The following is a 26,566-nucleotide window of genomic DNA, read 5'->3' on the forward strand; positions in this document are numbered from 1 at the left end:
TAATTTGTGTGATGTCCCCATTTCTTCTCCTTCCTCGTTCTACCAAACAATCTTGTTATCACTAATTCTGTAACTTATTCTCAGGTTAACTTCGCTAACCCTGCCACAATCAACGGTTCAGTTATCCTTATTCTCCGGTTAGGCGTTATTACGTGTTCATACAATGCGTTTTCCGTGTTTCTCAAGCGGCTGCTACTGGGGACAGTACAACTGGTCCTTACTGGTGTAGAGGCCTAGCTAAAAATTTTCTATGAACATTTCATTTTCTTGGATGCACCAAGAAGAAAATATGTAATCTTTCTTACCTATCATTCCTGTTAGTCGTTTGTTTCCACTCTGGTAGTCTGAATCTATGGATTTCACTGGTAATTATAACAAAGCTGATCATTCGCAAACACAGTCAACCACATAAAAAACCAGTGATTGCCATTCACCCGTCTGGCTTTATTCCGCTCAGCTTGTATAGCCCCAACCCCTTCTGTCAGCAGGAAAGTTTATTTCTAGATGCGACAGGATTCCCCTGGCAGATACATGGTGTACACTATACAAGCATTCAAAATTCAACTTATGATTCATTCAGAAATAAACTTAGAATTTGTTCTAAAATGTTAAAAAACCAACAGGGATGAGTTCCAAAATCATATGAATAATCGACAGCCCAATGTGCACTGAATACTAGGCGCTTTGCGAAACAAGGTTTTTACCCTCAAGAATATGAATTTGGCGGCCTCCTCCCCATTCCCTGTAATTGCTGCCCGGGGTAGATACCCCGGTTTGCCCCCAGTGAATCTGTCAACTTGTACGCTCCAGTAAAATTTTTCCAGGTAGCATTTTGCTGCTGCTGCTTATACAGCTAACAGTCACACTTCTGTAGCAAGAAGCGGGAGAAGGTACTACATATGTGCGACTCAACTGCGCATGAGCCCGCCTGCAACTGCTCAAACAAATCTAAAGTAAACAGTTGTGACGTCACACTCATCGTAGACGGAGGAAATTCATTATAATGAAGCATTGAACAGTCTTCCTAAGGCCTTTAACACATTTTGCTGTTGGCAGACACTTGTATGAGCACTGTGTTTAGTTGTTGTATATGGCACATTTCCTTTGCCACGTAAGTTTTATTTTCGGTGTTTAAGTGTGCATGCAATGCTGAAAATCAGCTTTTGAAGAGAAGACACCTGAGAAAAATTAGCTACAAGCATTGTTAATTTCTTCGAATGACTTCTGAATAGTGAGTCTTCAGAATGGACAGGACAGTTACACAACAATAAATTGCATTAAATGTTACGTTGCTGGTTCCTTTCTCTGCCCAAAATTGTAAATGATATTCCTCCCTGCAACCGAAATAAAAAATCTGTACAAGGCAGAACTGCACCTGAAGAACACTGCTTGTGCTAGCATGTCTGCGAGTGTTTCTTAAGAGGAGCGGAAGACCAGTGTTTTCTGCCTTGTACCATGTAACATGTAAAGCTAAGGTATGCTTAAATGTTCACATAATAAAAACTGAAACTGGTTTACAAATTAACAGAGGAACAGCAATAATGTATTTTGGCTGTAATATAAGTACTAAATAATTTGAGAATACATTAACGCAAAAAAGCTGCTGTTTCACTGCAGTTTTTGTAAACATTTCTCCAATCTCTGGTTTTGCAACTATTATAAAATAATCAATGCCCACTTCTAGCTATAAAATCTTTATTGCAGTGATATATCTGCTGAATTCTATTACCATATTTGCAAGTGAAAGCCTAGTAAATGCATTGTGCACACATGTGCCAGACAGCATTGTCTGATGGTATAGTTTGCTAGCTTCATCCTTACATATGCGAGCCGAACAGTCCAACGTGTGACAACTAACATGTTAGGCGAGGGAAAGCATACAGAAAGGTCGGAGGGGGGACCTTTTAAACTTGTCCCTCCAGGTACCAGTTTTATCTATCCCAAGTATAATTCAGTAGTTTTCATGTTACGGAAGGAGGCAGTTAAGGTAGATATCTCACTAACAAAACTTCAACACAAGTGGCACAATGTGCAAATAATTCTTAACATCACCCATTGTCAGTCAGTACTTTTTCATGCAGCTGAAATGGGGGATGGACTATCACATATGCCTAATGACCTAAATTTGAGCTATCATTCAAAGCAGTGCACCACAATTTGGAATACAATACTAACATAAAATATCTTATGACTGGTGTGATTTGACAGGCAATTCTGTGCCCTCAAGATTCAGAAATAGCAGAAATACACTGCACACCCTACGTCTATTCAAAATGGGAACATTCACCAGCTACCAAGAAACTTGCATTGTTCATGTTAATGAAAAAATCTCAGCAGACCACGAACAATTGCACTCTACACGACAACAGAAAGCACAAAGTGCACACATTTATTTGTAGATCACTGGAAGCCATTATTGGATATGGGTTGGTAAAAGTTAACCACAGATGTAGCTTCTTTGGACATCATAACCGACATATCTGTTGTGATTACATGCGATCTTATTATTACATGTTGTTACAGCTACTACAAACCTTTAAAATTACAACTGTGGCTATTAAACTCTAACTAGTCATTTAGCAAACATTTCATACTTTCACTAAATTCTTCATTTGAGAACCACATAGCTTTTTTCAGTTCTAAATTATCCAGAGCTTCTAGTTCCCCAGTTGAATCTCTGGCAGGGACAAGACTGAGAGAATTATCCTTGCACAGTGTAAGAAAGTTTGCGACAAGGAATGTATGTGCACTACTTCGGATGTGAGATCTTGCCATAGTTGAAAGAAAAATGAGCATGTATGACCTGGATATTCTTCAGCTTAGTAGGACTCAGCATAGAGGAAATGGCCATTTCATGACCCAAGGGAGAAACACTGTATTTTTATTGGAGTAGTGAACAATGCAAATATGGTGTTACGATAGCCATTACTACCAATGCTTCCTACTCCGTTGGTCTGCTTCACACGTGTCCCGCAGGAAAATTCTCTCCACTTAGTCAGTGAGAAATTCGGGCTTGAACTGACAACTGTTCAGGCACGTGTTTACAGCTACGTACTTTGTCTTCATTGGTCAATACTATGAGAAACCCTGGGGAGCCCACTCTCCCCAGTGGTGGCCAACCTGTTCATGGAGAGTTTCGAAGAGGAAGCACTGGAAGCAGCCGAACTGAAACCTGTATGCTTCTTTCGCTACGTGGACGACATGTTCGTCATCTGGTCACATGGACAGGAACAGCTACAGATTTTTCTACAACATCAATATTCAGTCCATAGTAACATTCGGTTCACCACGGAGACTGAGAAAGATGGAAAACTATCCTTTCTTGACGTCCTAGTGGAACATAGGTCTGATGGCTCACCGGGTCACAGTGTGTATCGTAAGCCTACACACACTGACCTGTACCTACATGTCTCCAGCTGACACCATCCGGCACAGCTTAATGGAATGCTCAACACCTTGGTACATAGAGCACACTCGATCTCTGATAAACACAACTTGCCAACAGAACTCAAACACCTGGAGACTGTGTTCCACAAGAATGGGTATGGCAACCGCCAAATCCAAAGGGCCTTCCAACAACAGAAGTGCAGCAAGAACTGAGATGATGAAAAACCCGAAGAAGAGAAGCAAGCTCTGACCTTTCTGCCGTTTGCTGGCAATGTGTCGTCAAAAATAGGGAGACTGTTAAGGGGACACAAGATTGACACAGTCTTCCGACCACCAACAAAGATTCGTGACCTCCTAGGAACAGCAAAAGATGACGTAGGCCTTAAGAAAGCGGCCGTATACAAAATCCTGTGCGGATGTGGCAAATCCTACATTGGCCAAACAGTTCACACGGTCAAGGACCGATGCAAGGAACACGAACGTCACACCAGCTTACGCCAAACCACCGATTCAGCCCTAGCAGAACACTGCACTGACACTGGAAACACAGCGAAATTCGAAGAGACAAAAAAACCTGACAGCCAAAAGTGCCTACTGGGACAGTATCTACAAGGAAGCCATAGAGCGGAGGCGAGATCCTTCCTCCATGGTGGATGGAGTTGAAATACGCCTACCACCGGGCGTGACTGCCGCTAGCCCCCCCCCCCCCCCCCCTCGCGGCGCTCCTCCGACCTTCTGCACCGGGGTACGACTCGGGGCTCGGGACCCTGTGGGCATAAATACCACGGACACAGCGCAGACAGATCATTCCATCAGCACCACTTGATGATGTCGGAACAGTTATTCACCGAAATATCGTGGAACTTCAAAGATCAGATCCAACTGGACACCTGAGAACCTTGGATACAGCATCTGTGTATAAGTTACAAACCTGTTAAAAACAGTACCAAATCTATCAAATTGAATGCTTCTCCATATAAATTTATCATCATTCAGATCTATGCCCCTACTGGAGAAGCGTCAGAGGAGCAGATAGAGGAAATCTATGACCAACTTAACTGGAAAGAGGCTTCGTAAGATCCCTAACAGAGAGCAAGCAATAATTCAAGGAGGCTTCAATGATAAAATTGAAGATACTTCCCAGGACACGAACTTACAATTTGTGGATGGACTTTATGGTCTAAGTGAGAGAAATGAACAAGGCAGGCACTTACCAGATTTCTGTGTAACATGACCATCTATGACACTATTTTTTGACGTCATCCAAGAATGATTTTGCAAAATAAAAAGTGCATGAATGTCACACCATATCAGTGCACTCAATACTCTGGTGCCATGGCAACTGTGGGCGACAGAATGGTCTATATAAAACACACAATGCGTACTGCAATGCTGGACTCAGTATCTTTGAATAAAGAAATGTGAACATTTTCCTGCTAGCTGAAGTTTCTCAGGTGGTATAATACTGACACATGAAGATGGCAGTTTTATGTGGCAGACTTTTGCACTGTAACTGCATAAAATATTCATAGAGGTCACACCTGGACTACCTCGTTTACCACACTGCCCACCTCAGCAAGCAGTTGCACTGTAACCATTAGAAACTGTTTTGCGTTGAACGTTGTTTTCTTCTTTTCTTATTTTGAAACGAGTGAAGAGACTAATCCTGGTCTGTCACAGAATCTTATTACAAACCTCACAACACTAGAAGAAATCAGCAACCACTATGACCACATGCCAGTTGCTTCTGCAGAGCACAGAACACAAACGTAAGCTGGCTGCCCTACGAGCGTGACACTGGGCTTATTTCCCAGTACCATTCCTCTCCACTCTGGCACTCATAATTCTTGTTTGTTTACACTCTCAGCCAATTGCTAGTTTATAGTGCCCGCACTCTGCACTACAGCGACCAGAAAATAAAAGCTGTCAATGTATTTCGACCGTGCCAAAAGTCTTCCTGTAACATGGAAATAGAGTTATATTCGGGTCTATTTCTATGTTAAGTACATTGTCGGTTACCCCTGTAGCATTGTAAAGTATGGGTCTTACAGCTATGAATATCCACAATATGTCAAAATCAATATTGTGCTGAATTTTGTAATTACTGATTTGAGTCAGGAAAGAAAAGCAAAGTTGAGATGCATCGTAAATCGGCGAAGCACACTGTTCAACAGTACAAAAATGCTGCTGCACCGCACCAGAAACAATCATTTGCTGGAAGCTTACATACTGCCGAAAGAAGCAAACAAGCACAAACCATTCCAGAAAACTTTGGAGCAATAGAGTCCATCATATGTGCTGTGGCATACAACAAGTAACATTCTAACTGGATCTCAATCATGCTGCTGAACACTCGGAAATGATGGGGTTTACACATATGACACTTGTGCTCCAATGTGATCTATGCCACCACAGTGAGCTTCAGAGCAACTGACAGCTAAGGTGACATGTACCACCTACACAGTACACAAGAGTTCACGAAATGGGCATGTGACTGCACCACTCCCCAGCAGCAGTTGTTGTTGGCTGTATCTGTCTTGCAAATCACACAGTTTGTTTACAGAAATGGATGGGCTCTATCAGAACACAATTTTCCTTCCTAGTGTATACACTAGGAAATATTTTTCTGTCTGTGGTATATATAAAGCAAAATTTAAATATTTGATGATGGTGGTGCTCGTTCATCTCATTGGTTTACGTACATATGTGCTCTCAGAATACAGGACACGGTCGATATTGCTCTGCACATAGGGGAACTCTGCAGTGTGCTTCTTCCACACTATGTTGTCAGAACTCAACATACTCAACACTGACATATGAATGCATGGTTCATGTGACAATGGCTTAGGTCTTCATCTTCGTCCACGTTAATGTGACGACATAATACATTTGTACATCTTTTCATTTACACAAAGAAAAACTGAGATGCAAATTCCACCAAAAATACACGTGACTAGGTGAAAAAAGCAATCACTATGTTTTTCTTTGGAGTCACTTAAACTCTTTAGAAGATCATTTGTGTAGATTACGAACAGGAGAAATCCTTGTGAGGTTTCAAATTTTACGTTCTCCCATTCTGCATTTTATTTTATTACTGGAGTGCAGATGAACACAATGTTCTAACTTCTCCTAATGAAAATAAGGGTAGATCCACATAACAGTGGAGCAATCAATTCTGTAGTAATAACCCTTTGTACTCTGCAATGCACAACAGGGCATCTCTTTGCGCTCTTATTCAAATCGCCACTGCCTGAATGGCGAGCATGCCACAGAAAATTTGCAACTCTCTTTGTGGAAACAGTGACTGACCAACAACTGGAGTATATATTAAAGCAAAAAGTGAGCTTTCATTCAAATACATTTATACAGCATTACAAAACTTTTCATTGCGCGAATTTTTTTTAAATTCTGCAAGTTGGACTATTTCCATCTTCATTTAACTTACAAATGAATCACTGTCATCATCAAAATCATTGTCACTCTTGTTTCCACTTAAACATTCCTCTGAAAGCTCTACAATCTCTTTTTCAGAAAGGACTGATTGTAAATAACAAGCAAATTCCGTCTAATAACCTTGAACGTATTAATTACATCCATTCTCTTCACAACTGCTACAGTTTTATTCAGAGTTAACACAGGCTTCCCTAGATGGCAGTACTATACAGCATTGGTGCCTAGTACAGTCAGATTTGAGAAAGGAATACGCGAGAGCTATGAAAAATCATGTCGAATAAGGCTCAATGTCAGAGCAGAAAACAATATTTGCAATATCGAGCACTACTCACTGCTGGAGTGGAAAGGGGTAAAGTATCTCAATGACCTTGATAACATCACAGAGGCATACAAACAGGATAATAATAGTTGTTTAGCTCCTACAGAACTTAATTTGTAATATTACGTGTAGCTTTGTGAACAGTTCGTTGCTAATGCTGAGTTTATAGTCAGCCAGTACGCCATGCTATGAAAAATGAGTCAGTATTCTATTGCATGCCACTTGTTCAATTTTGATAAAAGACTGTGAGAAAATGGACTGGTAACCACAGTTGATATTCTTTCTTTCTTTTATTGATGGCTGTCACTACTATGAATTTACCTTATCTGTAAATATTCCTTGAGTGACTGAGTCATTACGCACACAGCTTGAACTTGACGATGACTTTGATACAGCTTGAAATTTATTTCTTAGCAGAAGAATAGCTCTTCTTAATGACAATGATTTCTGAAATCTCTTTCAAAGTGCATTTTTAGCATAATGACTGTCGGTGTTGCAGAAGGTTGTAGAAGTTAACTACAAGTGTAAATTAAAGCATCTAAACTCAAGGGGAAAGAATGTAACGCCCTCAAGGACAAGGTCATTTTATTGACATGTGAGGTGCCATGTAGTTCATCACTGTAGGAGTATATGATAAATTCAGACCAAATGAAACACACAGCACAGGATGCATAACTGTCGCATTAATACACAATAAAATCCCCTTTTCTGGCAGCACAGGCATGTCTTCTCACATGCAAATGATCATAAAGGCACTAAATGTCATTCTGTGATAGTTTGTCCCAAGAATCTTGTGCCTGGAGAAGAGTAAGTTCTTGTAACATCAGGTCCTGCACATGATCAATCTGAGAGAGATATGGTGATCTTGCTGGTCAGCGCAGTAGTTGTACATCACAAAGAGCACATTCTGTCTAATGCAGCCGTATGTGGATGCGCATTGCCCTGCTGAAAACACACATCGCCATCCCATTGAAGAAATGGCGTTAGTACAGAGACAATAGCATGTGCAATATAATGGGCATTGTTTACTTCACCCAGCAGAAACACCAAATGTGACCACAAGTTGTAACTGATGGTCCCTCCTCACACCACGAAGCCTGGGACAGGACCTGTTTCTCATGGGCGAATGCAATCTGGAATAGGTAGCTGACCAGGTCTACACCATAAATGTGTACATTCATCACTCCCATTCAGACAGAACCTTCCCTCATCACTGAAGATAACAGAGGCCCATTCCACTCTTAAGTCAACTTTTTCACGAAACCTGTGTTGCCTTTCTTAGTGGTGTCATGGTGTTAGTGGTACCCTCGCCAGGCCCACAATAGTCCCTGACAACACAGCTGGTGCAACATGTGCCCGGATGTCATCCCTGAAAAATGTTCGGTCAGCCACTAATGCTGAAACAATGCATCAACTTCACGGTTTCTGTACTGTACAGACATCCAGAACCTGGTCCACAGGAGTGGCAATGTTCCACAGACTGATGATGAAAGTAGCAACAAATCACTGATACACTGTCCAACATGTGCATCAATCCATCAACATGTCCATCCAGCTTTCCCCATAGCCCCACAGTGAATGGCCGAAGCTACCCAACAGGAGTACGTACTTGTCAGTGGGGCATGGTTGTACCCTAGAATGAATGTTGCAAACACTTAACTTCTAAACTCACCACAGTTACTGCTTGCAGAGTCAAAACAGAGGATGGACAGACAGGCCTCCTGAGTGCCATCTGATAGTCGATGACCTAACACAGAGCATTACAACACCTCAGTATGCACATATTAACCCTGGTGCTACTGAACAGTCCTTGAGAGGGATGGATTTTTCCCAACAGTATATATTAATTATACTTTATCATATAGATAACAAAAAATTCCATCTTTTGCAACTGAATGTTTCTGCATTAAGTTAATCATCAGCAATTGCAATATTTGCTACCACTGTCTCGAAGCAGTCAATGAATGTGGTGGCTAATGATTTCAATATCATTACTTCCATCACCAATTTTACCCGGGAACTCAATTTCATCCACTTCACTGTTTTTCTTTGGCTCTGCTATAATAAATATTAATTTGATGTCACTAAAATACTTCAATACCAATGACAATAGTAGGCATCAATAAATATATTCAATACATAAAAATGCTTACAAAAACAAGGTTGTCCAATTATTGGCATCCCTGCATCATTGCTTATTTTTTGAAGTTGCTGCGTAAAATTCCTGTAACAAAAAACATCAAAATGAATTAACAAATGCAGAATGCAGTGACAATATTTTCTTCAAAACTGCTATAGCTTACCTCAATGCATCCTCTCTCACTGTTCTCTGGGGAGCAAAGCAAGCTATTGCCCAGACTCTTATTTCAACACCAGTAAAGAATTGCTTGCCTCGCATGTCCCACACACCTTGATTGGGCATTGCTTGTTGCTTTGTCTAAAACAAATAAATATAAATAACAGAGCTATTCAATTTCAGGCTAGGGGTGAAAACATAAGACTTGAATGAACGAGGACCAAATCGAATTTAATATAGGTTGGCAATGGCAGCAAAGATATGGAATACTATCCCTCTCTCTAATGTTGGCAAATACACGAAATGGTTTTCTAAACTAATACCACCAATGAACCTGGCACATACACAACATAAGAATAGGTCAAAAACAATTAATTATAATTTTTTGTTGAATATGCAAAACAACCTGTGTGAACTGATATAAAGGTGAGAGTTACAAGCCTGGTTATGAAGGAATCGTTAGAGATGATCAAGAACACAAGGGGTGAGACCTTAGGTACTTATTGAAGGTTAACCAGTCAATAAAATCGACCAGTGAAGTGTTAATATGTTTTCAATAATAAATATTTGCAGAAAGCTTGGAAAGAAGTAGGTAGAACAGGATGGCACAGCATAGCAACATACGAGGGTCACTCGAAAAGAAATGCACACCTTTTTTTTTTTTTTTTTTTTTTTTTTTTTTTTTTTTTTTTTTTTTTTTTTTTTTTTTATTCTCCATTTTTGAAAGTTTTACAGTGTGTAGATACATCCTTTAGGAACAATATTTTCATTTCTCCACATAATTTCCACCCCTCTCAACTGCCTTACACTATCTTGGAATCAGCACCTGTATACCTGCACAGTAAAATTCTGGACCAACCTGTTGGGAGCCGCTGTTTGGCAGCGTGCACAAGGGAGTCATCATCTTCAAACCTTGCTCCACAAAGAGAATCTTTCAGTTTCCCAAAGAGATGACAGTCGCATGGAGCCAGGTCAGGACTGTACAGCAGGTGTTTTCAGTGTTGTCCATCCGAGTTTTGTGATCGCTTCCATTGTTTTTTGACTGACATGTGGCCATGCACTGCAACAGCAAAACATCCTGCTTTTGCTGACGTGGCCGAACACGACTCAGTCAAGCTTGAAGTTTCTTCAGTGTCGTCACATATGCATCAGAATTTATGGTAGTTCCAGTTGGCATGATGTCCACAAGCAAGAGTCCTTAGAAATCGAAAAACACCGTAGCCATAACTTTTCCAGCAGAAGGTGTGGCTTTGATTTTTTTTTTTTTCTTGGGTGAATTTGTATGATGCCTCTTCATTTCTAGTGAAACATGATGGAGCCATGTTTCATCACCTGTCACAATTCTTCCAAGAAATTCATCTCCACCATTCTCATACTGTTCCAAAAGTTTGCTGCATACTGTTTTTCTTGTTTCTTTGAGAGCCACTGTCAACACCCTGGTAACCCATCTGGCAAAAACCTTTTTTAACGCCAACACTTTCAGTATTCTGCAAACACTTCCTTCCCCTATTCCAATGTAGTGTGACAATTCATTCACTGCGATGTGTCTGTCAGCAATCACCAATTTGTTAATTCTCTGCACATCATTTGGAGTGTGTGCAGTATGAGGCCTGCCGCTGCGAGGATAATCCTCAATATTGCCGTGCCCGCTTTCATCATGTAACCTGCTTGCCCACCAACTAACTGTAGTGCAATCGACAGCAGCATCTCCATACACCGTTTTCAGCCTCTTGTGGATGTTTCCCACGGTCTCGTTTTCACAGCATAGGAATTCTATGACAGCACATTGCTTCTGATTAACATCAAGTGTAGCAGCCATCTTGAAGATATGCTGTGACGGCACCATTCACAGGAACAGGTTGAACTAAGTTTGAAAACAAGTGGAAAGGATGTATCTACACACAGTAAAACTTTCACAGATGCAGAATCAAAACTGTATTTTAACAAAAATAGTGTGCGTTTCTATTGGAGTGACGCTCGTATACTGGGCTTAAACATAGTTCTTCACAGGTATATGAATATTATACCATGTAATACTTAATCTTCAAAACTCTTTGGAAACATATAGTAACACTACACAACTAATGGCTAAAATGACATGACTTCACAGGTAACACCTATAATGTTGGTGGAAATAAATAAAATACAAATGTCAAGTGTTATTAAATAAAATAATATTATGGAGTACACTGTTATTACACAAGATTTGTTAACAGCAGTTACCATTCAAAACAGAGTATTATAACAAAATGGAACACAAGTTGGAAATACATTCTTCTATGTTTAAAAAAAATAAAAAGTAAAAACGTGTTCAAGGCCGCAAAATCAGAAAATATCATAAATTAAATCTCATAACCAACACCTCTCAACACGCTTTCCAGCATCTACTAAACTATATAACTTTCAAATTTTCTTCCAAATTCACACTTGCTTTCCTGCACTGCAAGAACAGGTTACAACACTTCTTCAATCCCTCCTCAATCTCTGCTTTTTTTTCCATGTCCTTCTGTAACGAATTATTTCTGGGCTGTGGCCATCAGTGTGGACTGGTCACTAATGCGAGTGACAGCATCTGTTTCCTGGCGTCCAGGGGACAGGAATTGTCACGCCGGTGGTAAAGTGTTTGGTCTTTGTATAAACCAGCTAACAGGTGGTCACATGGCCTGACCAGGTGGTTTAAAAAGACAGCTGTTTCCCACAGGATGGCTAGGTTTGCTAGCACCTGTTGGGAGTACGCTACTGAAAGTGGCAGCATGCAGAAATACTTTACAGTTTTACTATGAGTGCTAGCAGAAAATGGATGACTGCAGTGCCTACTTTCTACTCTGGAAGCTACTTGGCTGAATCGCCTCCACAAGAGAAGAATGATGTGGAGCAGCTTTGCAAAATGAAGGAGGGAGTTGAGAGGCAGTCCTGGTGGGATGCAGGTGGTGAACTTTAAACCATCTGGGGCAAAGTTGGTCTGGCAGTATGTATTATGGAAGTCTGTATTCAGGAACAGCAAAGCTGTTCTCACAGTGTGAAAGTTCATAAAGTGTTCAGTAGCGCGTTTGCTGGCACAGGAAAGGTCTTAGTCATTGCATGTTTTCAATATGGATGTTGTCATCGTTTAGTGAACATCCGCTTTGAACTTATCCATGTCCCATCCCTTAATTCTCATCTTTCTGCAATTTCTTCAGTTTTAATCTGCAGTTTATAAACAATAAATTATAGACAGCATTCAAATCTGCCCCTGGAAATGGTTCAGTTTTAAATTTGGTTTTGAAACCTTGTATAAGTGAAAGAGACCTGCAAACCACATAAGGTTTTAGATGGATTACATACAATGGTCAGACCCATTATGATTCTTTAATTCCATTAACAATCTGAACAATTTCTATTATGTCATCACACATCCTTTTAAATTCTACAACTGCAGAGATAGCAGGCATATGAACTTTCACTACTATGGTGTGTATCATGTTAAAGATTGTGTCTATTTTTACCATGATAATGTGTTTACTGTGCTGTACATATTAGCTCCCCCACATTCTAATTTGTTGTTATAACTACTCCTGTATCACTTCTATTTTATTTTGTTTTGATGTCCTTATACTAACCTCAGCAGAAGTACTGTTCTTCCTGCCAGAAAACTTCAGAAACTAGCACTAAATCAAACTTCATCCTAACTATTTCTCTTTTTAAATTGTTTAATTTACTAATACATTAAGGAATCTAATACAGTAGACCAGGCTCATCCAAGAATTGCGCCCCGTCCACGACCGTGTGTCGCTAGTGCCGGCAAAGGAGCGAGCGAGAGAGAGAGAGAGAGAGAGAGAGAGAGAGAGAGAGAGAGAGAGAGAGAGAGAGAGAGAGAGAGCTGCGGAGCGAGTGAGAGCACTGCTGTGCACTGGACTGTCCGCGGTCAGCTCAAACAAACAAATTTTTCTACTTTAGAAATAATTTTATGTAAGGGACATAATGTCTCATTCCTACGGTTAGTAGTTACAAGTAAATATTTTTTGTTTTACTTCGTGCTACAGCTTTTTGTATCCCTTTTCGGAGTTTAGAAATCAGATCTTTAGTTTGCTGTTTTGTACGTAATAATTTTAACTGACTAAGTTTGAAAACTTATTACAACAGAATTAAGGTTATACAGCTCTTTAATTCTTAACATTTTACACGTATTTCTTTTTCGAGAAATCAATTTTGTCTAGGTTTGGTACAATATTACGTGAGACTGCTAGTAAAATTTTTAGAACTGTTCTTAGTTTTACCAAGTTTTAAAAGAGAGAAAAAGCGCTCACAATTATACGTGCAACCAAACATTGAGACAACTACGGCCGCGTGCTTGTGAAAAGTGGATATTTCTCTCGTGGAAGACAGCTGTAAAAGTCATCCAAAGTTTTACACATAAGAAAGCGGTCCATCAGGCGGATATCGCACTGCAGGTCAATCAGCTCTAGTTGGAACGCTTGTGAGACGTCCTCTGCCCGAAGGGAAAACGGGCGAATAAATATATCTAAGGCCGGTTGAAGCTCACTTATCTCCAAAAATCTATTTTCAAACTGTTCTTGTAATTCACAAATGATTTGAACATAATCTGAAAAAATCCACATCTTCTTTAACACTGTCTAGTGCAGAAAGTGTCCACAATTCTTCTTGCGCAACTGTTTTTCCCACAAAGTATTTAAATGGCCAGTAAGGTCACTCAAAAATGCATAATTTGCCACCCACTTAGGATCACAAAGTAATTCTTCTGGACATCCTTTCATTTCCAAAAAGGTATTTATTTCACCTCTCAAGGAAAAAAACCAATGAAGCACCTTTCCTCTGCTCAGCCATCGTACTTCGGTGTGGTAGGCAATGTCCGGGTATTCTGATTCGATATCAGCCAGAAATTCTTTAAATTGACAATGTGTGAGTCCATGCAATCGAAGATAATTAACCGTTCGAAGAACTGTGTCCATAACATTTTTTATGTTGACAATCTTCACACAAAGTGTCTCCTGGTGCATCAAACAATGGACTGCCGCGAATAAGGAACAGCAGACTTCAGCCATTTTTGACCTGACGTAACCCAGGAATCCATCCACTGCGTATCCCTCGTAGCGCAGGGGCTCCATACGTTGTTTCACTGGTCAGGCGTTACCATTTTAAACCCATTGACTCTAAACACGTTTTCCACGGCTAGAAAAATATCCAAATCTGTGGTTGTGTCTTTTAATGGTATAAGGTCGAGAAATTCTTCTGTGACACACCTCGAATGAATATAACAAGCTGAGATATGTCCACAACGTCAACAACTCGTCAAGAGCGATAGAAAATGAAATGAAGTTTGCCACTCTCTCCATTAACTGCTGTTCCATATCTGAGGCCACATCTTCGACTCGGCGAGCGACAGTTTGAGGCGAAAAAGCTATTTCTTCAAATTTTTCCGTGAGATCTGCAGGACAAATACAAGCCGCCGATTCGACCAGGCAATCATTGATGAGATTCCCACAAATATACAAAAACAAAGAATGGCTATTAATGACACTTTGCTGACCGAGAGAGCGTTTGTGACGGGTTTTTAGAAAGTGGCAAAAATTGACGCACATGAAACTTTTTCTTATGTCTGTGGATGCGATTTTAATGCAGCCAAATTATAAAAATTAACCGAAAATAAATATTCCTTGTTGCTGAAATCTGATATTTGATAACTGGCACATTGCTAAGTGACATATCAGATTATAAAATATAATAAATAATAACATGTCATACGATAGGAAACGCTTACTTCACTGTAATGCTGCTTGAAATTTTCTTTCACTTCAAGTGTTCACTGGCGTTCCTCTTGCGACAAATTTTCGAACTGATATTTGTGCCAGGTATTAAAATGCCGTTCAATCGAGTACTTCTTTAAATACGTGAGGTTCCAATGACATAATAAACATCTGGCATGATTTTTGACAGCAGTAAAAAGGAAATTAATTTCCCACTCTGGTTTAAATAGTGCGGACTTGCCGCTCCTCTTTCTTTTTGTCTGCTGCTGTTGACCATCCATCTCAATCCACTGTAGCCTTACATCTGTTGACTAATGGCTTTTTGTCACTTTTGAATGCTGCTGGTACAGTGGTCTGTCGTCCTTAACGAAGTGCGCGTACAGTGGCATTACGAGGCGCGGCTGGCGGTCGGGCGGTCCGCACAGCCAGCTAAGCGATATGGCTCGGCCACTGGGACAACATACGAATTCGCCCGGGGCGCTGGCCGCGAGCGATCGCGGGCGCTAGCGCCCCAGGGGCGCAGTTTGGATGAGCCTGCAGCAGACAATGATCCATAGAGTTACAGTTTTGTTTTTCCTGAGAACTTTCTCCTGAGATGTCACCCACCCAGAGATCTTTATGGTGAACTATTTTATCTGCAGAATATTTTATCCAAGAGGAAACCATCAATATTAAACGGTACAGTAGACCTGCATGTGTTTGGGAAATATAATGTCTATATTTTCCCTTGCTTTTGGCCTTTGGAATGTTAACATGGCAAAGGCATTATGGTTTAATATTACAAGACCAGATCAATCTACAGTTCTGCAGTTGCCTCTCTCCTCTACTAAAATGGCTGCTGACCCCCTTCAGTAACTGTATTTTGCAACACATAATACCAAGTAGAACTGTTAATATTGTAGGCACACACACATCTGTTATCTGATAAATCCTCCCTGTTAAAATACGCCATACTGAATTACAGACTGAATCTTCTTCTCTGCAGAAGAGTGTACAATGTTTTGAAACTTCGTGGCAGATTTAAATTGTGTGTATAGCTGGGACAAGAGCTTTTTAAAATAATAATAATAATAATAATAATAATAATAAAATAAAAACACTTATATTTTTTAGGCAATACTCTCCCAGACTGAGTTAACCTGGACAAACAATGCACAAGCAGGATTCACACTCATACTTCTGCCAGTCCCAACCCTGCACACAAATTGTAATCTACCAGGATGTTTCATGCTGCATTCTAGGTGCTAGAAAGTATTTAATCCAGTGATGAAACTGGTCTAATATGCAAATAAAATGCTTGCCCAATACTCAATAGACTCACATTTTGTTCCCTTTGCAAGCTGCTGAACTATACAGAATAGCTTCTGCACATATAGGAATATAACATCATCGTGGTTGCCAATACTTAAAGCCTTCCAGTTATAACAATACCATGAATGACATCCTTGCCCGTAAACTACCAATCTGCAAGTGTTAGCTGGCGAGCCTCAGCTTCTACAACTTTTTAGTTTCCTCACTTTTCTGGTAGACAGGCCATTGTTATGTCGCAACTACAATGTGAGTTAGTAGCAAGCCCGTGAATACAGTAGTGGGGCAGACTCAGTTGAATGAACATGTAATGCAAGAGTTGCAAGCCAAAAATACATAAAGATAATTATAAAGTGCACTGAAGGAAACAATTCACTGAATAATAATCTCGAATTGCCGAAACTTCACAACTGGTCAATATCTTCAAAACAGTGACTGTGATAGAATTACGCATGTTTTCCATTGTTTGATGATAAACAAATTAAGAAAAGATGTCACCTTTTGTTTCAAAAGAACCTGACCAATTCTTATTGTTAAGTCTGTTGCAAATGATTCCAGTTACACCAAGTGCAATTAGGTTCCAGTTTAGTTTTTCTGTGTGATCATGGCTGAAGTCTCCAACGGCCACCCATTAGGGCCATGGTCAGATATCTTAAAACAACAGCATAAGAGTTTACATTAACTTCATGGATGAACAGTGCAAACAGATGAAAATGTATAGGCTTTCATGGTTAATGTCCTTTGAATAAAATCCTTTTGAGTACTAGGCTGATCATTACGAAACATTAAAGACAACCCCAAAACTGATGTTTCAACAATCTTCAACTGTATCACTTCAGGGGGACTTTATCATGAACATTTATGTTGGAAAGACAGTAAAAATATCTGTTTCATAGTTGGTTTTAGTGTTTTATAATGACACAGCTTAATATCCAAAGGGATTTTATTCAAATGCTAGCCGAGTTCAAAAGATGTACTATCGAAGTTGATTCTTCTAGAGCAGATTTCAGGTCTCCAAAAAGGTACTGATCGGCATAAAAAAGTATTCCATATTTTCCAATTTTTAACTTCAAAAACTTTATTTGTTCCCATAATAGTAACTGAAGCATAGCTATATATATTCAGTTTTGAGAATTTCTTCAGACTTTTGCAGACCTCAACAATATCCAAGGTAATACAGATAAATTGAACTATTCTCTAATTCCAGATTATACTCCTGTCAGCAATACAAACTTACAGTTATGTGAATCTCTCCAGTGACTTTCATGAATTTCATGTATTACCAGCACCTTTTTCCAATTACTTTAAGTGCTTAGTTGTTCCTCCAACTTACAATAAACTGCTGCTACAAAACTGGCTACATTATCTGTGGTTATGATCTATCTAGTTGCATAGCAACTTCTTAAATTCTCAATCACAACCTCATTGGGCATATACTTGTCTAATTTTACCCATCAATATTCCACATTTTCAAGTAGAGAAATGAACAAGAGAGCACAGTTTGACCCAAGCAGATTTTGTTACTAATTTAACCATGAAAAAGGGGGAGGATGTGTGTCATTTTTCTCTCCCATCACTTTAAACCGAAAGAGGCCATTTCAAGATCATCCAATTCTAAGAGACAGACTTACTTTTTTACTTTTTCATGTCTTAAACCAAAATTCAGCAAACTTTTGCAAACCAGTGGAACAATTTAATGAACTGCTACATTAAATTACAAAAGACATTTAATTTACATGGATAACTACATAGTGACAAAAACAACTAAATTAAGAAACTATGAGTACTTGCATATACATGTAATCAATAAACAGTTAGGACTACTTTGTTTTTATAAACTTAGGATTCAAACACTGCATGAAAGGTGGGGGCAGTGGCAGAGAGGGCGAGGGTGGTGGCAGAGGGCCAGGGGCAGCGGCAGCAGAGAGGAACAAGCAAGGCTGAGGTGGCAGAGGTGAGTGAGCAATACGGGAAGGGCTGTCAGGAGAGAGGTGGGCGTGAGGGGGGGGGGGGGGGGCGGCATGAGAGGGGAGCATGAGAGAAAGTGTGAGAAGTATTGGAAGGAACAAAGAGGGGTTGGATGAGCAGAGAGTTGTAAGCATGAGGCGGTGAGTACGGGGGGAGGAAGTTGAGGTGGTGAGTGAGAGGAGATGAAGTAGTGTGGAGGGGGGAAGGGGAGGGATGAAGAGTGTGAACGTGAGTGTGGGTAGAGGAGTGGAAGTTAGTGGTTGAATAAGGGCAAGGGTAAGGAACAGTGAGAAAGTGAATAAGGGGAGACGAAGAATGAAGGGTTAGGGGCGAAGTAGGGAATAGGAAATAACATAGGATAACACGCAGTTTGTTGTGCATATTGTTATGCCATTCAGTCTCTCAAAGCCAAAAAACACTGTGGCGTAAGACAGAACGCAGATCAGTTTTGGAGCTGCCCATCTCCAGAAGAGGGTTTCCGCATAGTCTCATAGTCTCTTTGGCCAGCTTGTCGGCAAGTTTGTTGGCTGGGATTCTGACGTGACCCCACTACACAAACACCACTGAATGACGGGACCGTTCCAGGGCATAGATGGACTCCTGACTGGACAACTCCAAAGGGTGGCGAGGGTAGCTCTGGTCGATAGCTTGTAAGCTGCTCAAGGAGTCAGTACACAGGAAAAATGACTAGCCAGAGCACGAGCGGGTGTGCTCAACAGCACAAGATATGGCCGCCAGCACTGCAGTGAAAACACTGCAGTCATTAGGCAAGGAGTGCTGTTCAATATGTCCTCCATGAACACATGCAAAGCCTAAGTGACCATCAGCCATCGAGCTGTTGGTGTAAACCATTTCGTGGCCTCAGTACATATCAAGAATCGAGAGGAAATGATAGCAGAGAGACGCAGGGTTAACGGAGTCCTTAGGGCCATGTGAACTTTCCAGAAGAATCTGCGGCCTAGGTGTACACCATGGAGGTGTACATGAATGGACCTCGAGGAGAGGTGGTAACAGGAATGACTCCAGTTCAGACAGAAGGGAATGGACACAAACCATAATCGTAAGCCCTGACCTGGGCCGCCTATGTGGGAGATGAACTGCTGTGGTTGGGGAAAGGAGACATTAATTTAGATGCACAAGAGAACTATGAATGTATGCAATGTAACTGGCAAGCAGTTGTGCACACCAAACATTCAATGGAGGAACTCCGGCCTCCACCAACACACTGGTCACCGGACTCATTCTAAAAGCTCCCATTGCTAGGTGAACACCACAGTGGTGCACTGGGTCGAGTAAACGTACCACGCTGAGGGCACTGCTGAAAAGTTAACCAGACTCCCACAGTCAAAGCAGGATTGAACAAGGGCTCTGTAGCAGCGTAGAGCGATCTGCAGCCCAGTTGGTGTTGATCAGGCAGCAGAGGGCATTGAGGTGCTGCCAGCACTTCCGCTACAGTGAGTGGATCATCATTAATGTATAGTTCTGGTTCTGGATGAACGGTGTAATGCTGACAGGAGTGCATGAAACACAATTTCACAGCAGAAAACTGGAAGCCGTGGGCTAGAGCCCATGCCTGCCCTTGTGAATGGCTCCCTGTAGGTGCCGCTCAGCAATACCAGTACTAGGGGAGCAGTACAAATTGCAGAAGTCATCGGCATACAAAGAAGGTGAGACCGATGGCCCTACAGCTGCTGCTAGATCGATAATAGCCACTAAAGAGACACTCAATACGGAGCCTCGCGGAACACCATCCTCCTGAATATGGGGAGGCGGGGGGCACTATGGGAGGCACCGACTTGACACACAAAGTACGGAGAGACAGGAAGTTTTGAATAAAAATCGGGAGCAGCACCAGAGACCCCACTCACACAATGTGGCAAGGATATGATGTCGCCAGGTCGTGTCGTATGCTTTACATAAGTCAAAAAATACAGCAACTAATTATCAGTGGTAAGCGACCCCGGCGGAAGCCGCACTACCATCGAGCCAGTAGGCTACATGGCTTCAGGACCCAACCCAACCACCAACACACGATATGTTCCAGCAGCTTACAAAGAAAGTTAGCAAGGCTGTTGGGCCAGAAGCTATCCACATCAAGTAGGTTTTGACCAGGGGCTCACTTGCCATTGTGATGGAAAGATACCATCGCTCCAGATCAGGTTGAAGATGACTAGGAGATGTCACTTGTAGTCAGACGAGAGGTGTTTAATCATCTGACTGTGGATCCAATCTGGCCCAGGAGCTGCGAGGGGAGAATGTGCAAGGGTGCTGAGGAGCGCCCACTCTGTAAATGACATCAATTTCCATCTACCATTTGAGGGTGCGAAAGGCTAAGGGGTAGTACTCCGACACAGAGGTTCAAGCATAGTGCTCAGCAATCGCATTTGCATTGGTAGATAATACGCCATTTATGTTAATGCCAGGGCCACCTGTTGGGGTCTGGTGCCCAAAAAGAAGTCTGATCTTCGTCCAGACTTGGGAAGGAGACATATGGCACCCAATGGCCGACATGTACCTCTCTCAACACTCCTGTTTCAGTCGTTTTAATGAGCCGGCAAAAGCAGGCACAGAGCCACTTAAAGGTTATTAAATGCTCTAGGGAAGGGTGCCACTTATGTCACTGTAGAGCTCGCCGATGCTCTAATTGCCTCAGTGACTTCCAGCGACCACCAAGGAGTGTCTTTCGTCAAGAGCACCCTAAAGAACGAGGGATCACATTTTCCGCCACTGAAACGATCGTTGTAGTCACCTGCTCAATGACAATACCAATGCCTTGTTTATATCCCATCTGGGTAGGCATCCATGGGCATGACACCGAGGGAGTGAAAGGAAGATGGGGAAGTGGTTACTACCACACAGGTCTTCATGTGCTCTCCAGTGAATAGATGGCAGAAGGCCAGGACTGCAAACTGAGAGATCACTGGCCGAATATGTGCCATATGCCACACTGAAATGAGTGGGGGCACCTGTATTGAAGAGGCAGCGGTCAAGTTGTGACAATAAATTTTGGTCTTCCCTACCTCGGCCAGTAAGCATGGTGACACTCCACAAGGGGTTATGAGCATTGCCGGGAACCAGATTTCCTGGAGAGCAATGCAGAAAGAGCAGTTGTAAAGCTTAACAGTTGTTGTAGCTGAGCCGATTGGTGGAAAAAACTGCCGCAACTCCACTGGAGGATTACAAGATCGTGAGATTGGGAAGGTATGAAACACTCAATGAGGCAGTCTACACCTCAGGGTCACCTGCTGCCACTAGATGAGTACCTGTACAATCGACATGCATTGTGTCTGAGGCCCAACAAGATCTAGGTCCTCAGCGGATACCAGAATCTCCACCCAGGTACTCAGACACAGAGCTTGTCGGTGGTGGTGGTGGTGGTGTGGGTACCACCCCACTGCCTTGGTTCTTGGGGGTATTTTTCCTTTTTAGGTTTCTCTTGCTGCTCCTTAGGTTTGTCCAGCTGGGAGGGCTTCATTGATTCAGTCTCAGACACTGAGGAGGACCATGAAGCCCTACGACCAGCTACCTGTGGTTGCTTAGCCACTGGTAGGTGTCAGCTTTGCAACTGGTAGGAACCTGGAAAGGTAGTGACCCAAGGGATCCCTTCCGGGCAAGAGGAGCCAAAGACGACTTACGCTTCTCCAGTTGAGAAGTGGGGACTGATGGTTGTCGGGGGGGCTGTGTAGTTTCATTTCATATGCACAGGATGTAGCCTCTCATATTTTCTCTTAGCCTCAATGTAGGTCAGTCGGTCCAGGATCTTGTATTTCATTACTTTTGTTCCTTTCTGGAGAATCCTGCAGTCTGCCGAGCACGACAAATGGTGCTCTCTGCAATTGATACAGATGGGGGGCAGGGCACAGGGAGTTCTGGGATGTGAAGGACGTCCACTTCCAGCACATGGTTTTACATCATAGCTGTAGAACATAACCTTGACCTTCTCAGGTAATGTGTCACCCTCGAAGGCCAGGATGAAGGCACCAGTGACAACCTGATTATTGCTCGGTCCCCGGTGGACGCACCACTCTACATTGGCGCGCAGGTCCCTGTGAAATATGATACTCTGGACTATATTCAAGCTCTTATCGGGTGTGATGGAAACAAAAATGTACCCCAGCTTGTCACAAGCGAGTAATGCCTGTGACTGGGCAGAGGATGCTGTTTTGATGAAGATCGACACCGACCGCATTTTGGACAAGACCTCCACCTCCCCAAACTTGTCCTCTAAATGCTCCACAAGAAACTGAAGTTTCACTGACAAGAAAGATTCCAAATCAACTCTCGTACATACGAGGCACCAGGGCGATAAATTTGCTCCCATCCTTAGCCTGCTGTTCCTCCCATGGTGGGGCCAGTGAGAGGAACGATTTGGGCTTGTATTTCTTAGCACTGAAGATAGACCTTGACCGACTGAAGACTGCTGGTTTTTGATCACCAGCAAGGGATGGCGTACAACACTTCATGTTGTGCCATCCGCCCGGATGCCACCCACTCCGACCGGGGACCCTCCCCACGGGCGCCACCCAGCTGCAGCAAAGACCATCTGGCAAGAGGGCCCGATGCCCCAAGGTGATGGGCATATGTCCTTGGCATACATGGGCAGTTAATAGCGCAGGCATCAGCAGAGCGATCCCTGCGTGGTCAGGGGGTTACAACTAACATGGTACATGCTGGCCCAACCACAATGGACTGGCTACTGGCTACCATGCTGGATATCAGCTGCAAATGAGTTAAGAAATCAATTATCATCGACAGCAACGAGGATGGAAATCACACCCAGGAGGGCAACCTCACCCAACAGCTGGAGAATGAGTGGAAGTGCAGATTCACGTCAGAGAAGGATGCTAGAAGTCTTAGCACATGATGGACACGATGCACCATTAAAATGGGAGGGAGGGAGCCAAGAGTGGGAGGGTGGGGGTCAAGAGTGGGAAGGGGACGAAGGGGTAAGAATGGGAGGGGGGGAGTCAGTGCGAGGCGGGTGGGGGTGGGAGGGAAATCGGTGTGAGGCGGGGAGGGAAATCGGTGTGAGGCGGGGAGGGAAGTCGGTGAGAGGCGGGGAGGGAAGTCGGTGAGAGGCGGGGAGGGAAATCGGTGCGAGGCGGGGAGGGAAGTCGGTGCGAGGCGGGGAGGGAAGTCGGTGCGAGGCGGGGAGGGGTTATCTCAGTATGGGGCGAGGCAGGGGGGACCGTGTGTGCGGCGCGGGTTGCCTCTGTGCGAGGTTGGGGGGGGGGCAGTCTGTGAGAGGCGGGGGGGCGTCTGTGAGAGGCGGGGGGGGGGGGGCGTCTGTGAGAGGCGGGGGGGGCGTCTGTGAGAGGCGGGGGGGCGTCTGTGAGAGGCGGGGGGGGGGCGTCTGTGAGAGGCGGGGGGGGGGCGTCTGTGAGAGGCGGGGGGGGGGCGTCTGTGAGAGGCGGGGGGGGGCGTCTGTGAGAGGCGGGGGGGGGGGGGCGTCTGTGAGAGGCGGGGGGGGGCGTCTGTGAGAGGCGGGGGGGGCGTCTGTGAGAGGCGGGGGGGGGCGTCTGTGAGAGGCGGGGGGGGCGTCTGTGAGAGGCGGGGGGGGCGTCTGTGAGAGGCGGGGGGGCGTCTGTGAGAGGCGGGGGGGCGTCTGTGAGAGGCGGGGGGGGCGTCTGTGAGAGGCGGGGGGGCGTCTGTGAGAGGCGGGGGGGCGTCTGTGAGAGGCGGGCAGGCGGGGGTTGTCTGTGTGAGGCGGGGGTCGTCTGCAAGGAGGGGGGGCGTCATTGCGAGGCGGGGGGATCAGTGGTTAGGAGAGGGGATCAGTGGGACGAGAGAGAAAGATTGGGGGGAGGAGATGGAAAGATTGTGGGGAGGGGAGGGCGAGATCGTGGGGAGGAGAGGGCGAGATCGTGGGGAGGAGAGGGCGAGATCGTGGGGAGGAGAGGGCGAGATCGTGGGGAGGAGAGGGCGAGATCGTGGGGAGGAGAGGGCGAGATCGTGGGGAGGAGAGGGCGAGATCGTGGGGAGGAGAGGGCGAGATCGTGGGGAGGAGAGGGCGAGATCGTGGGGAGGAGAGGGCGAGATCGTGGGGAGGAGAGGGCGAGATCGTGGGGAGGAGAGGGCGAGATCGTGGGGAGGAGAGGGCGAGATCGTGGGGAGGAGAGGGCGAGATCGTGGGGAGGAGAGGGCGAGATCGTGGGGAGGAGAGGGAAAGATTGTGGGGAGGAGAGGGAAAGATTGTGGGGAGGAGAGGGAAAGATTGTGGGGAGGAGAGGGAAAGATTGTGGGGAGGAGAGGGAAAGAGTGGGAGAAAGAGGAGGAGAAGGAGAAGCAGAGTCGAATAATGGGAGGAAGGGCGGGAGGAGAGGGATAAGGGCAAGAAGGAGAAAGTGGGAGTATCAGCGGGGGAATGCTGAAGTGAGGGAGGGGGGTAGGAAGTGAAAGGGATGGAGAGGGAGAACAGGGGGTGTGAGGGAAGGAAAATAGATATGGCTGGAAGAAAGGAGGTGGGAGAAACATGAAGCAATTTCCATTCTTATATTAATGCTTAGTACTAGATAAAATATAATGAAACTGAGAGAGACCTGTCCGCTGAGCGAACTAACCCTGCCACCATACTGTAGTTTGGGTGGGGGCAGGACACGTCCGCGCACTTCCATCATGTTGTTGCTGATGGTGAGCCCAAATTCCTGTACATAGGCATCATTGTTGAAATCAGCTCGCCTCACCAAGCTGTTTATCTCACGTTCACGGTCGGGAGCAGAACGCGCTGTAGCTTTTATCATAGTTGATGTCTGCATATCCGTCAACTTCTTGATACAACGCTGTCCAGCCACAATATTGCACACCTTGTAAAAATAAATGACACTATCAAAAATTGCCGGGAATTCATTACATATTATATCTCATTATACATACCATGAAAATAAAGTAATATAGGAAAATACTTAATCACATATTGCCTATAATAAACTACAAATCTTAATAATTATATAAGCTGTGTAAAAATGTGCTAATTTGTAGTGGTGGTGGTGTAGTAGTAGTATTAGTAGTAGTATTAGTAGTATCATCACAACCACCACCACCACAAGTAGTGATGGTAGGAGTTGTGGTGAATAAATGAACAAAGCAGAGAAAGAGAAGACTGAGAATGGGATTCATGAAAATTTGATTTATAAAATAGGTACTGGTTTAGCGCTTGGTCTCAACTGACTTGGTAGCTTAATGAGTTTATGAATCTTTAGCACTAGTGTTCAGTCTCCAAACCCAGGATTATTTCTGCCTCTTATTCATTTTACAAATCGGAATCATGTTTATACTTGATAAAATGTAACTTGTATTGTGTCTAGAGTGCTTTAGAGCACTGTATGCATGGGACAAAGCTGAGTTAGCAGCACTTATTCTCCACCACTCACTTTCCATGCAATTCGGCTTCACGTGGCCAGCATATCTCCAACTTGTCTTCCTGCAGGTGAACATGCCCTGAGAGCAACACAAAAGGCACGTAGACCTTTCTAGTAGTTGCGAAATCTTGTTTGTTTGTTTGTGTGAGGCATCAAGCCTGCACACACTGGAACTTTGTGAAGTAAGACCCATGCACACACCTGTGTCATTAGGCGAGGCAATATCAGTCATCTTTTGCAACTACCATGAAGCTATACAAAGTTTATTCATACTCTCTCGGGCACACCACAGCCCTGTGAAGACCAGTTCAATCAGAAATATGCTTGCAATGCTGAAGTCCAAGTAATATGGCTCCAACATAACTGACTGCGTAAGTTCATTTGATGACTCAGAAAGGAAAAGCATACCACTTCCAACATGGTCTATGCCTAGTAAATAAGTGCAGTGTACAAACCAGCTTTCAGGTTGAGAACAACATTATTGTTTTTAATGTTTTCCACGTTAAAATGGTCAATTGGTAACATAATGTGACATACAACAGTATTTATTCTTAATTGTTAATCACAAATCTACAAATGAGTTTCAGAAGAAGAGTTCTTTATCAAGTGCCTTCAAAGACTTCAATATACATCACATTATATAGTTTCACATACAGATGACCATTAGCATTGTGTTTCACAACATGGTAACAATCATACTTGAATTTATTTAATTTACATTTTTGCTTGGGCT

At 43.3% G+C, this 26,566-nt stretch overlaps 1 protein-coding gene across 3 annotated transcripts in view; it reads right to left on the bottom strand.

Moving 5' to 3' along the window:
• LOC126270374 (protein argonaute-2) overlaps nucleotides 1-26,566 on the bottom strand; it is a 233,614-nt gene that overhangs the window by 77,887 nt on the left and 129,161 nt on the right. For all 3 annotated transcript variants that reach the window (XM_049974065.1, XM_049974066.1, XM_049974067.1), the window contains 3 exons: nucleotides 25,015-25,278; nucleotides 9,463-9,596; nucleotides 9,313-9,383 (listed from right to left, as the gene is read on the bottom strand). In XM_049974065.1, coding sequence (XP_049830022.1) covers nucleotides 9,313-9,383; nucleotides 9,463-9,596; nucleotides 25,015-25,278 — 469 coding nt within the window. The remainder of the gene's footprint in view (nucleotides 1-9,312; nucleotides 9,384-9,462; nucleotides 9,597-25,014; nucleotides 25,279-26,566) is intronic.

This window comes from Schistocerca gregaria, chromosome 1, assembly GCF_023897955.1.
Source record: "Schistocerca gregaria isolate iqSchGreg1 chromosome 1, iqSchGreg1.2, whole genome shotgun sequence".
In the NCBI taxonomy this organism is placed as follows: Eukaryota; Metazoa; Arthropoda; class Insecta; order Orthoptera; family Acrididae; genus Schistocerca; species Schistocerca gregaria.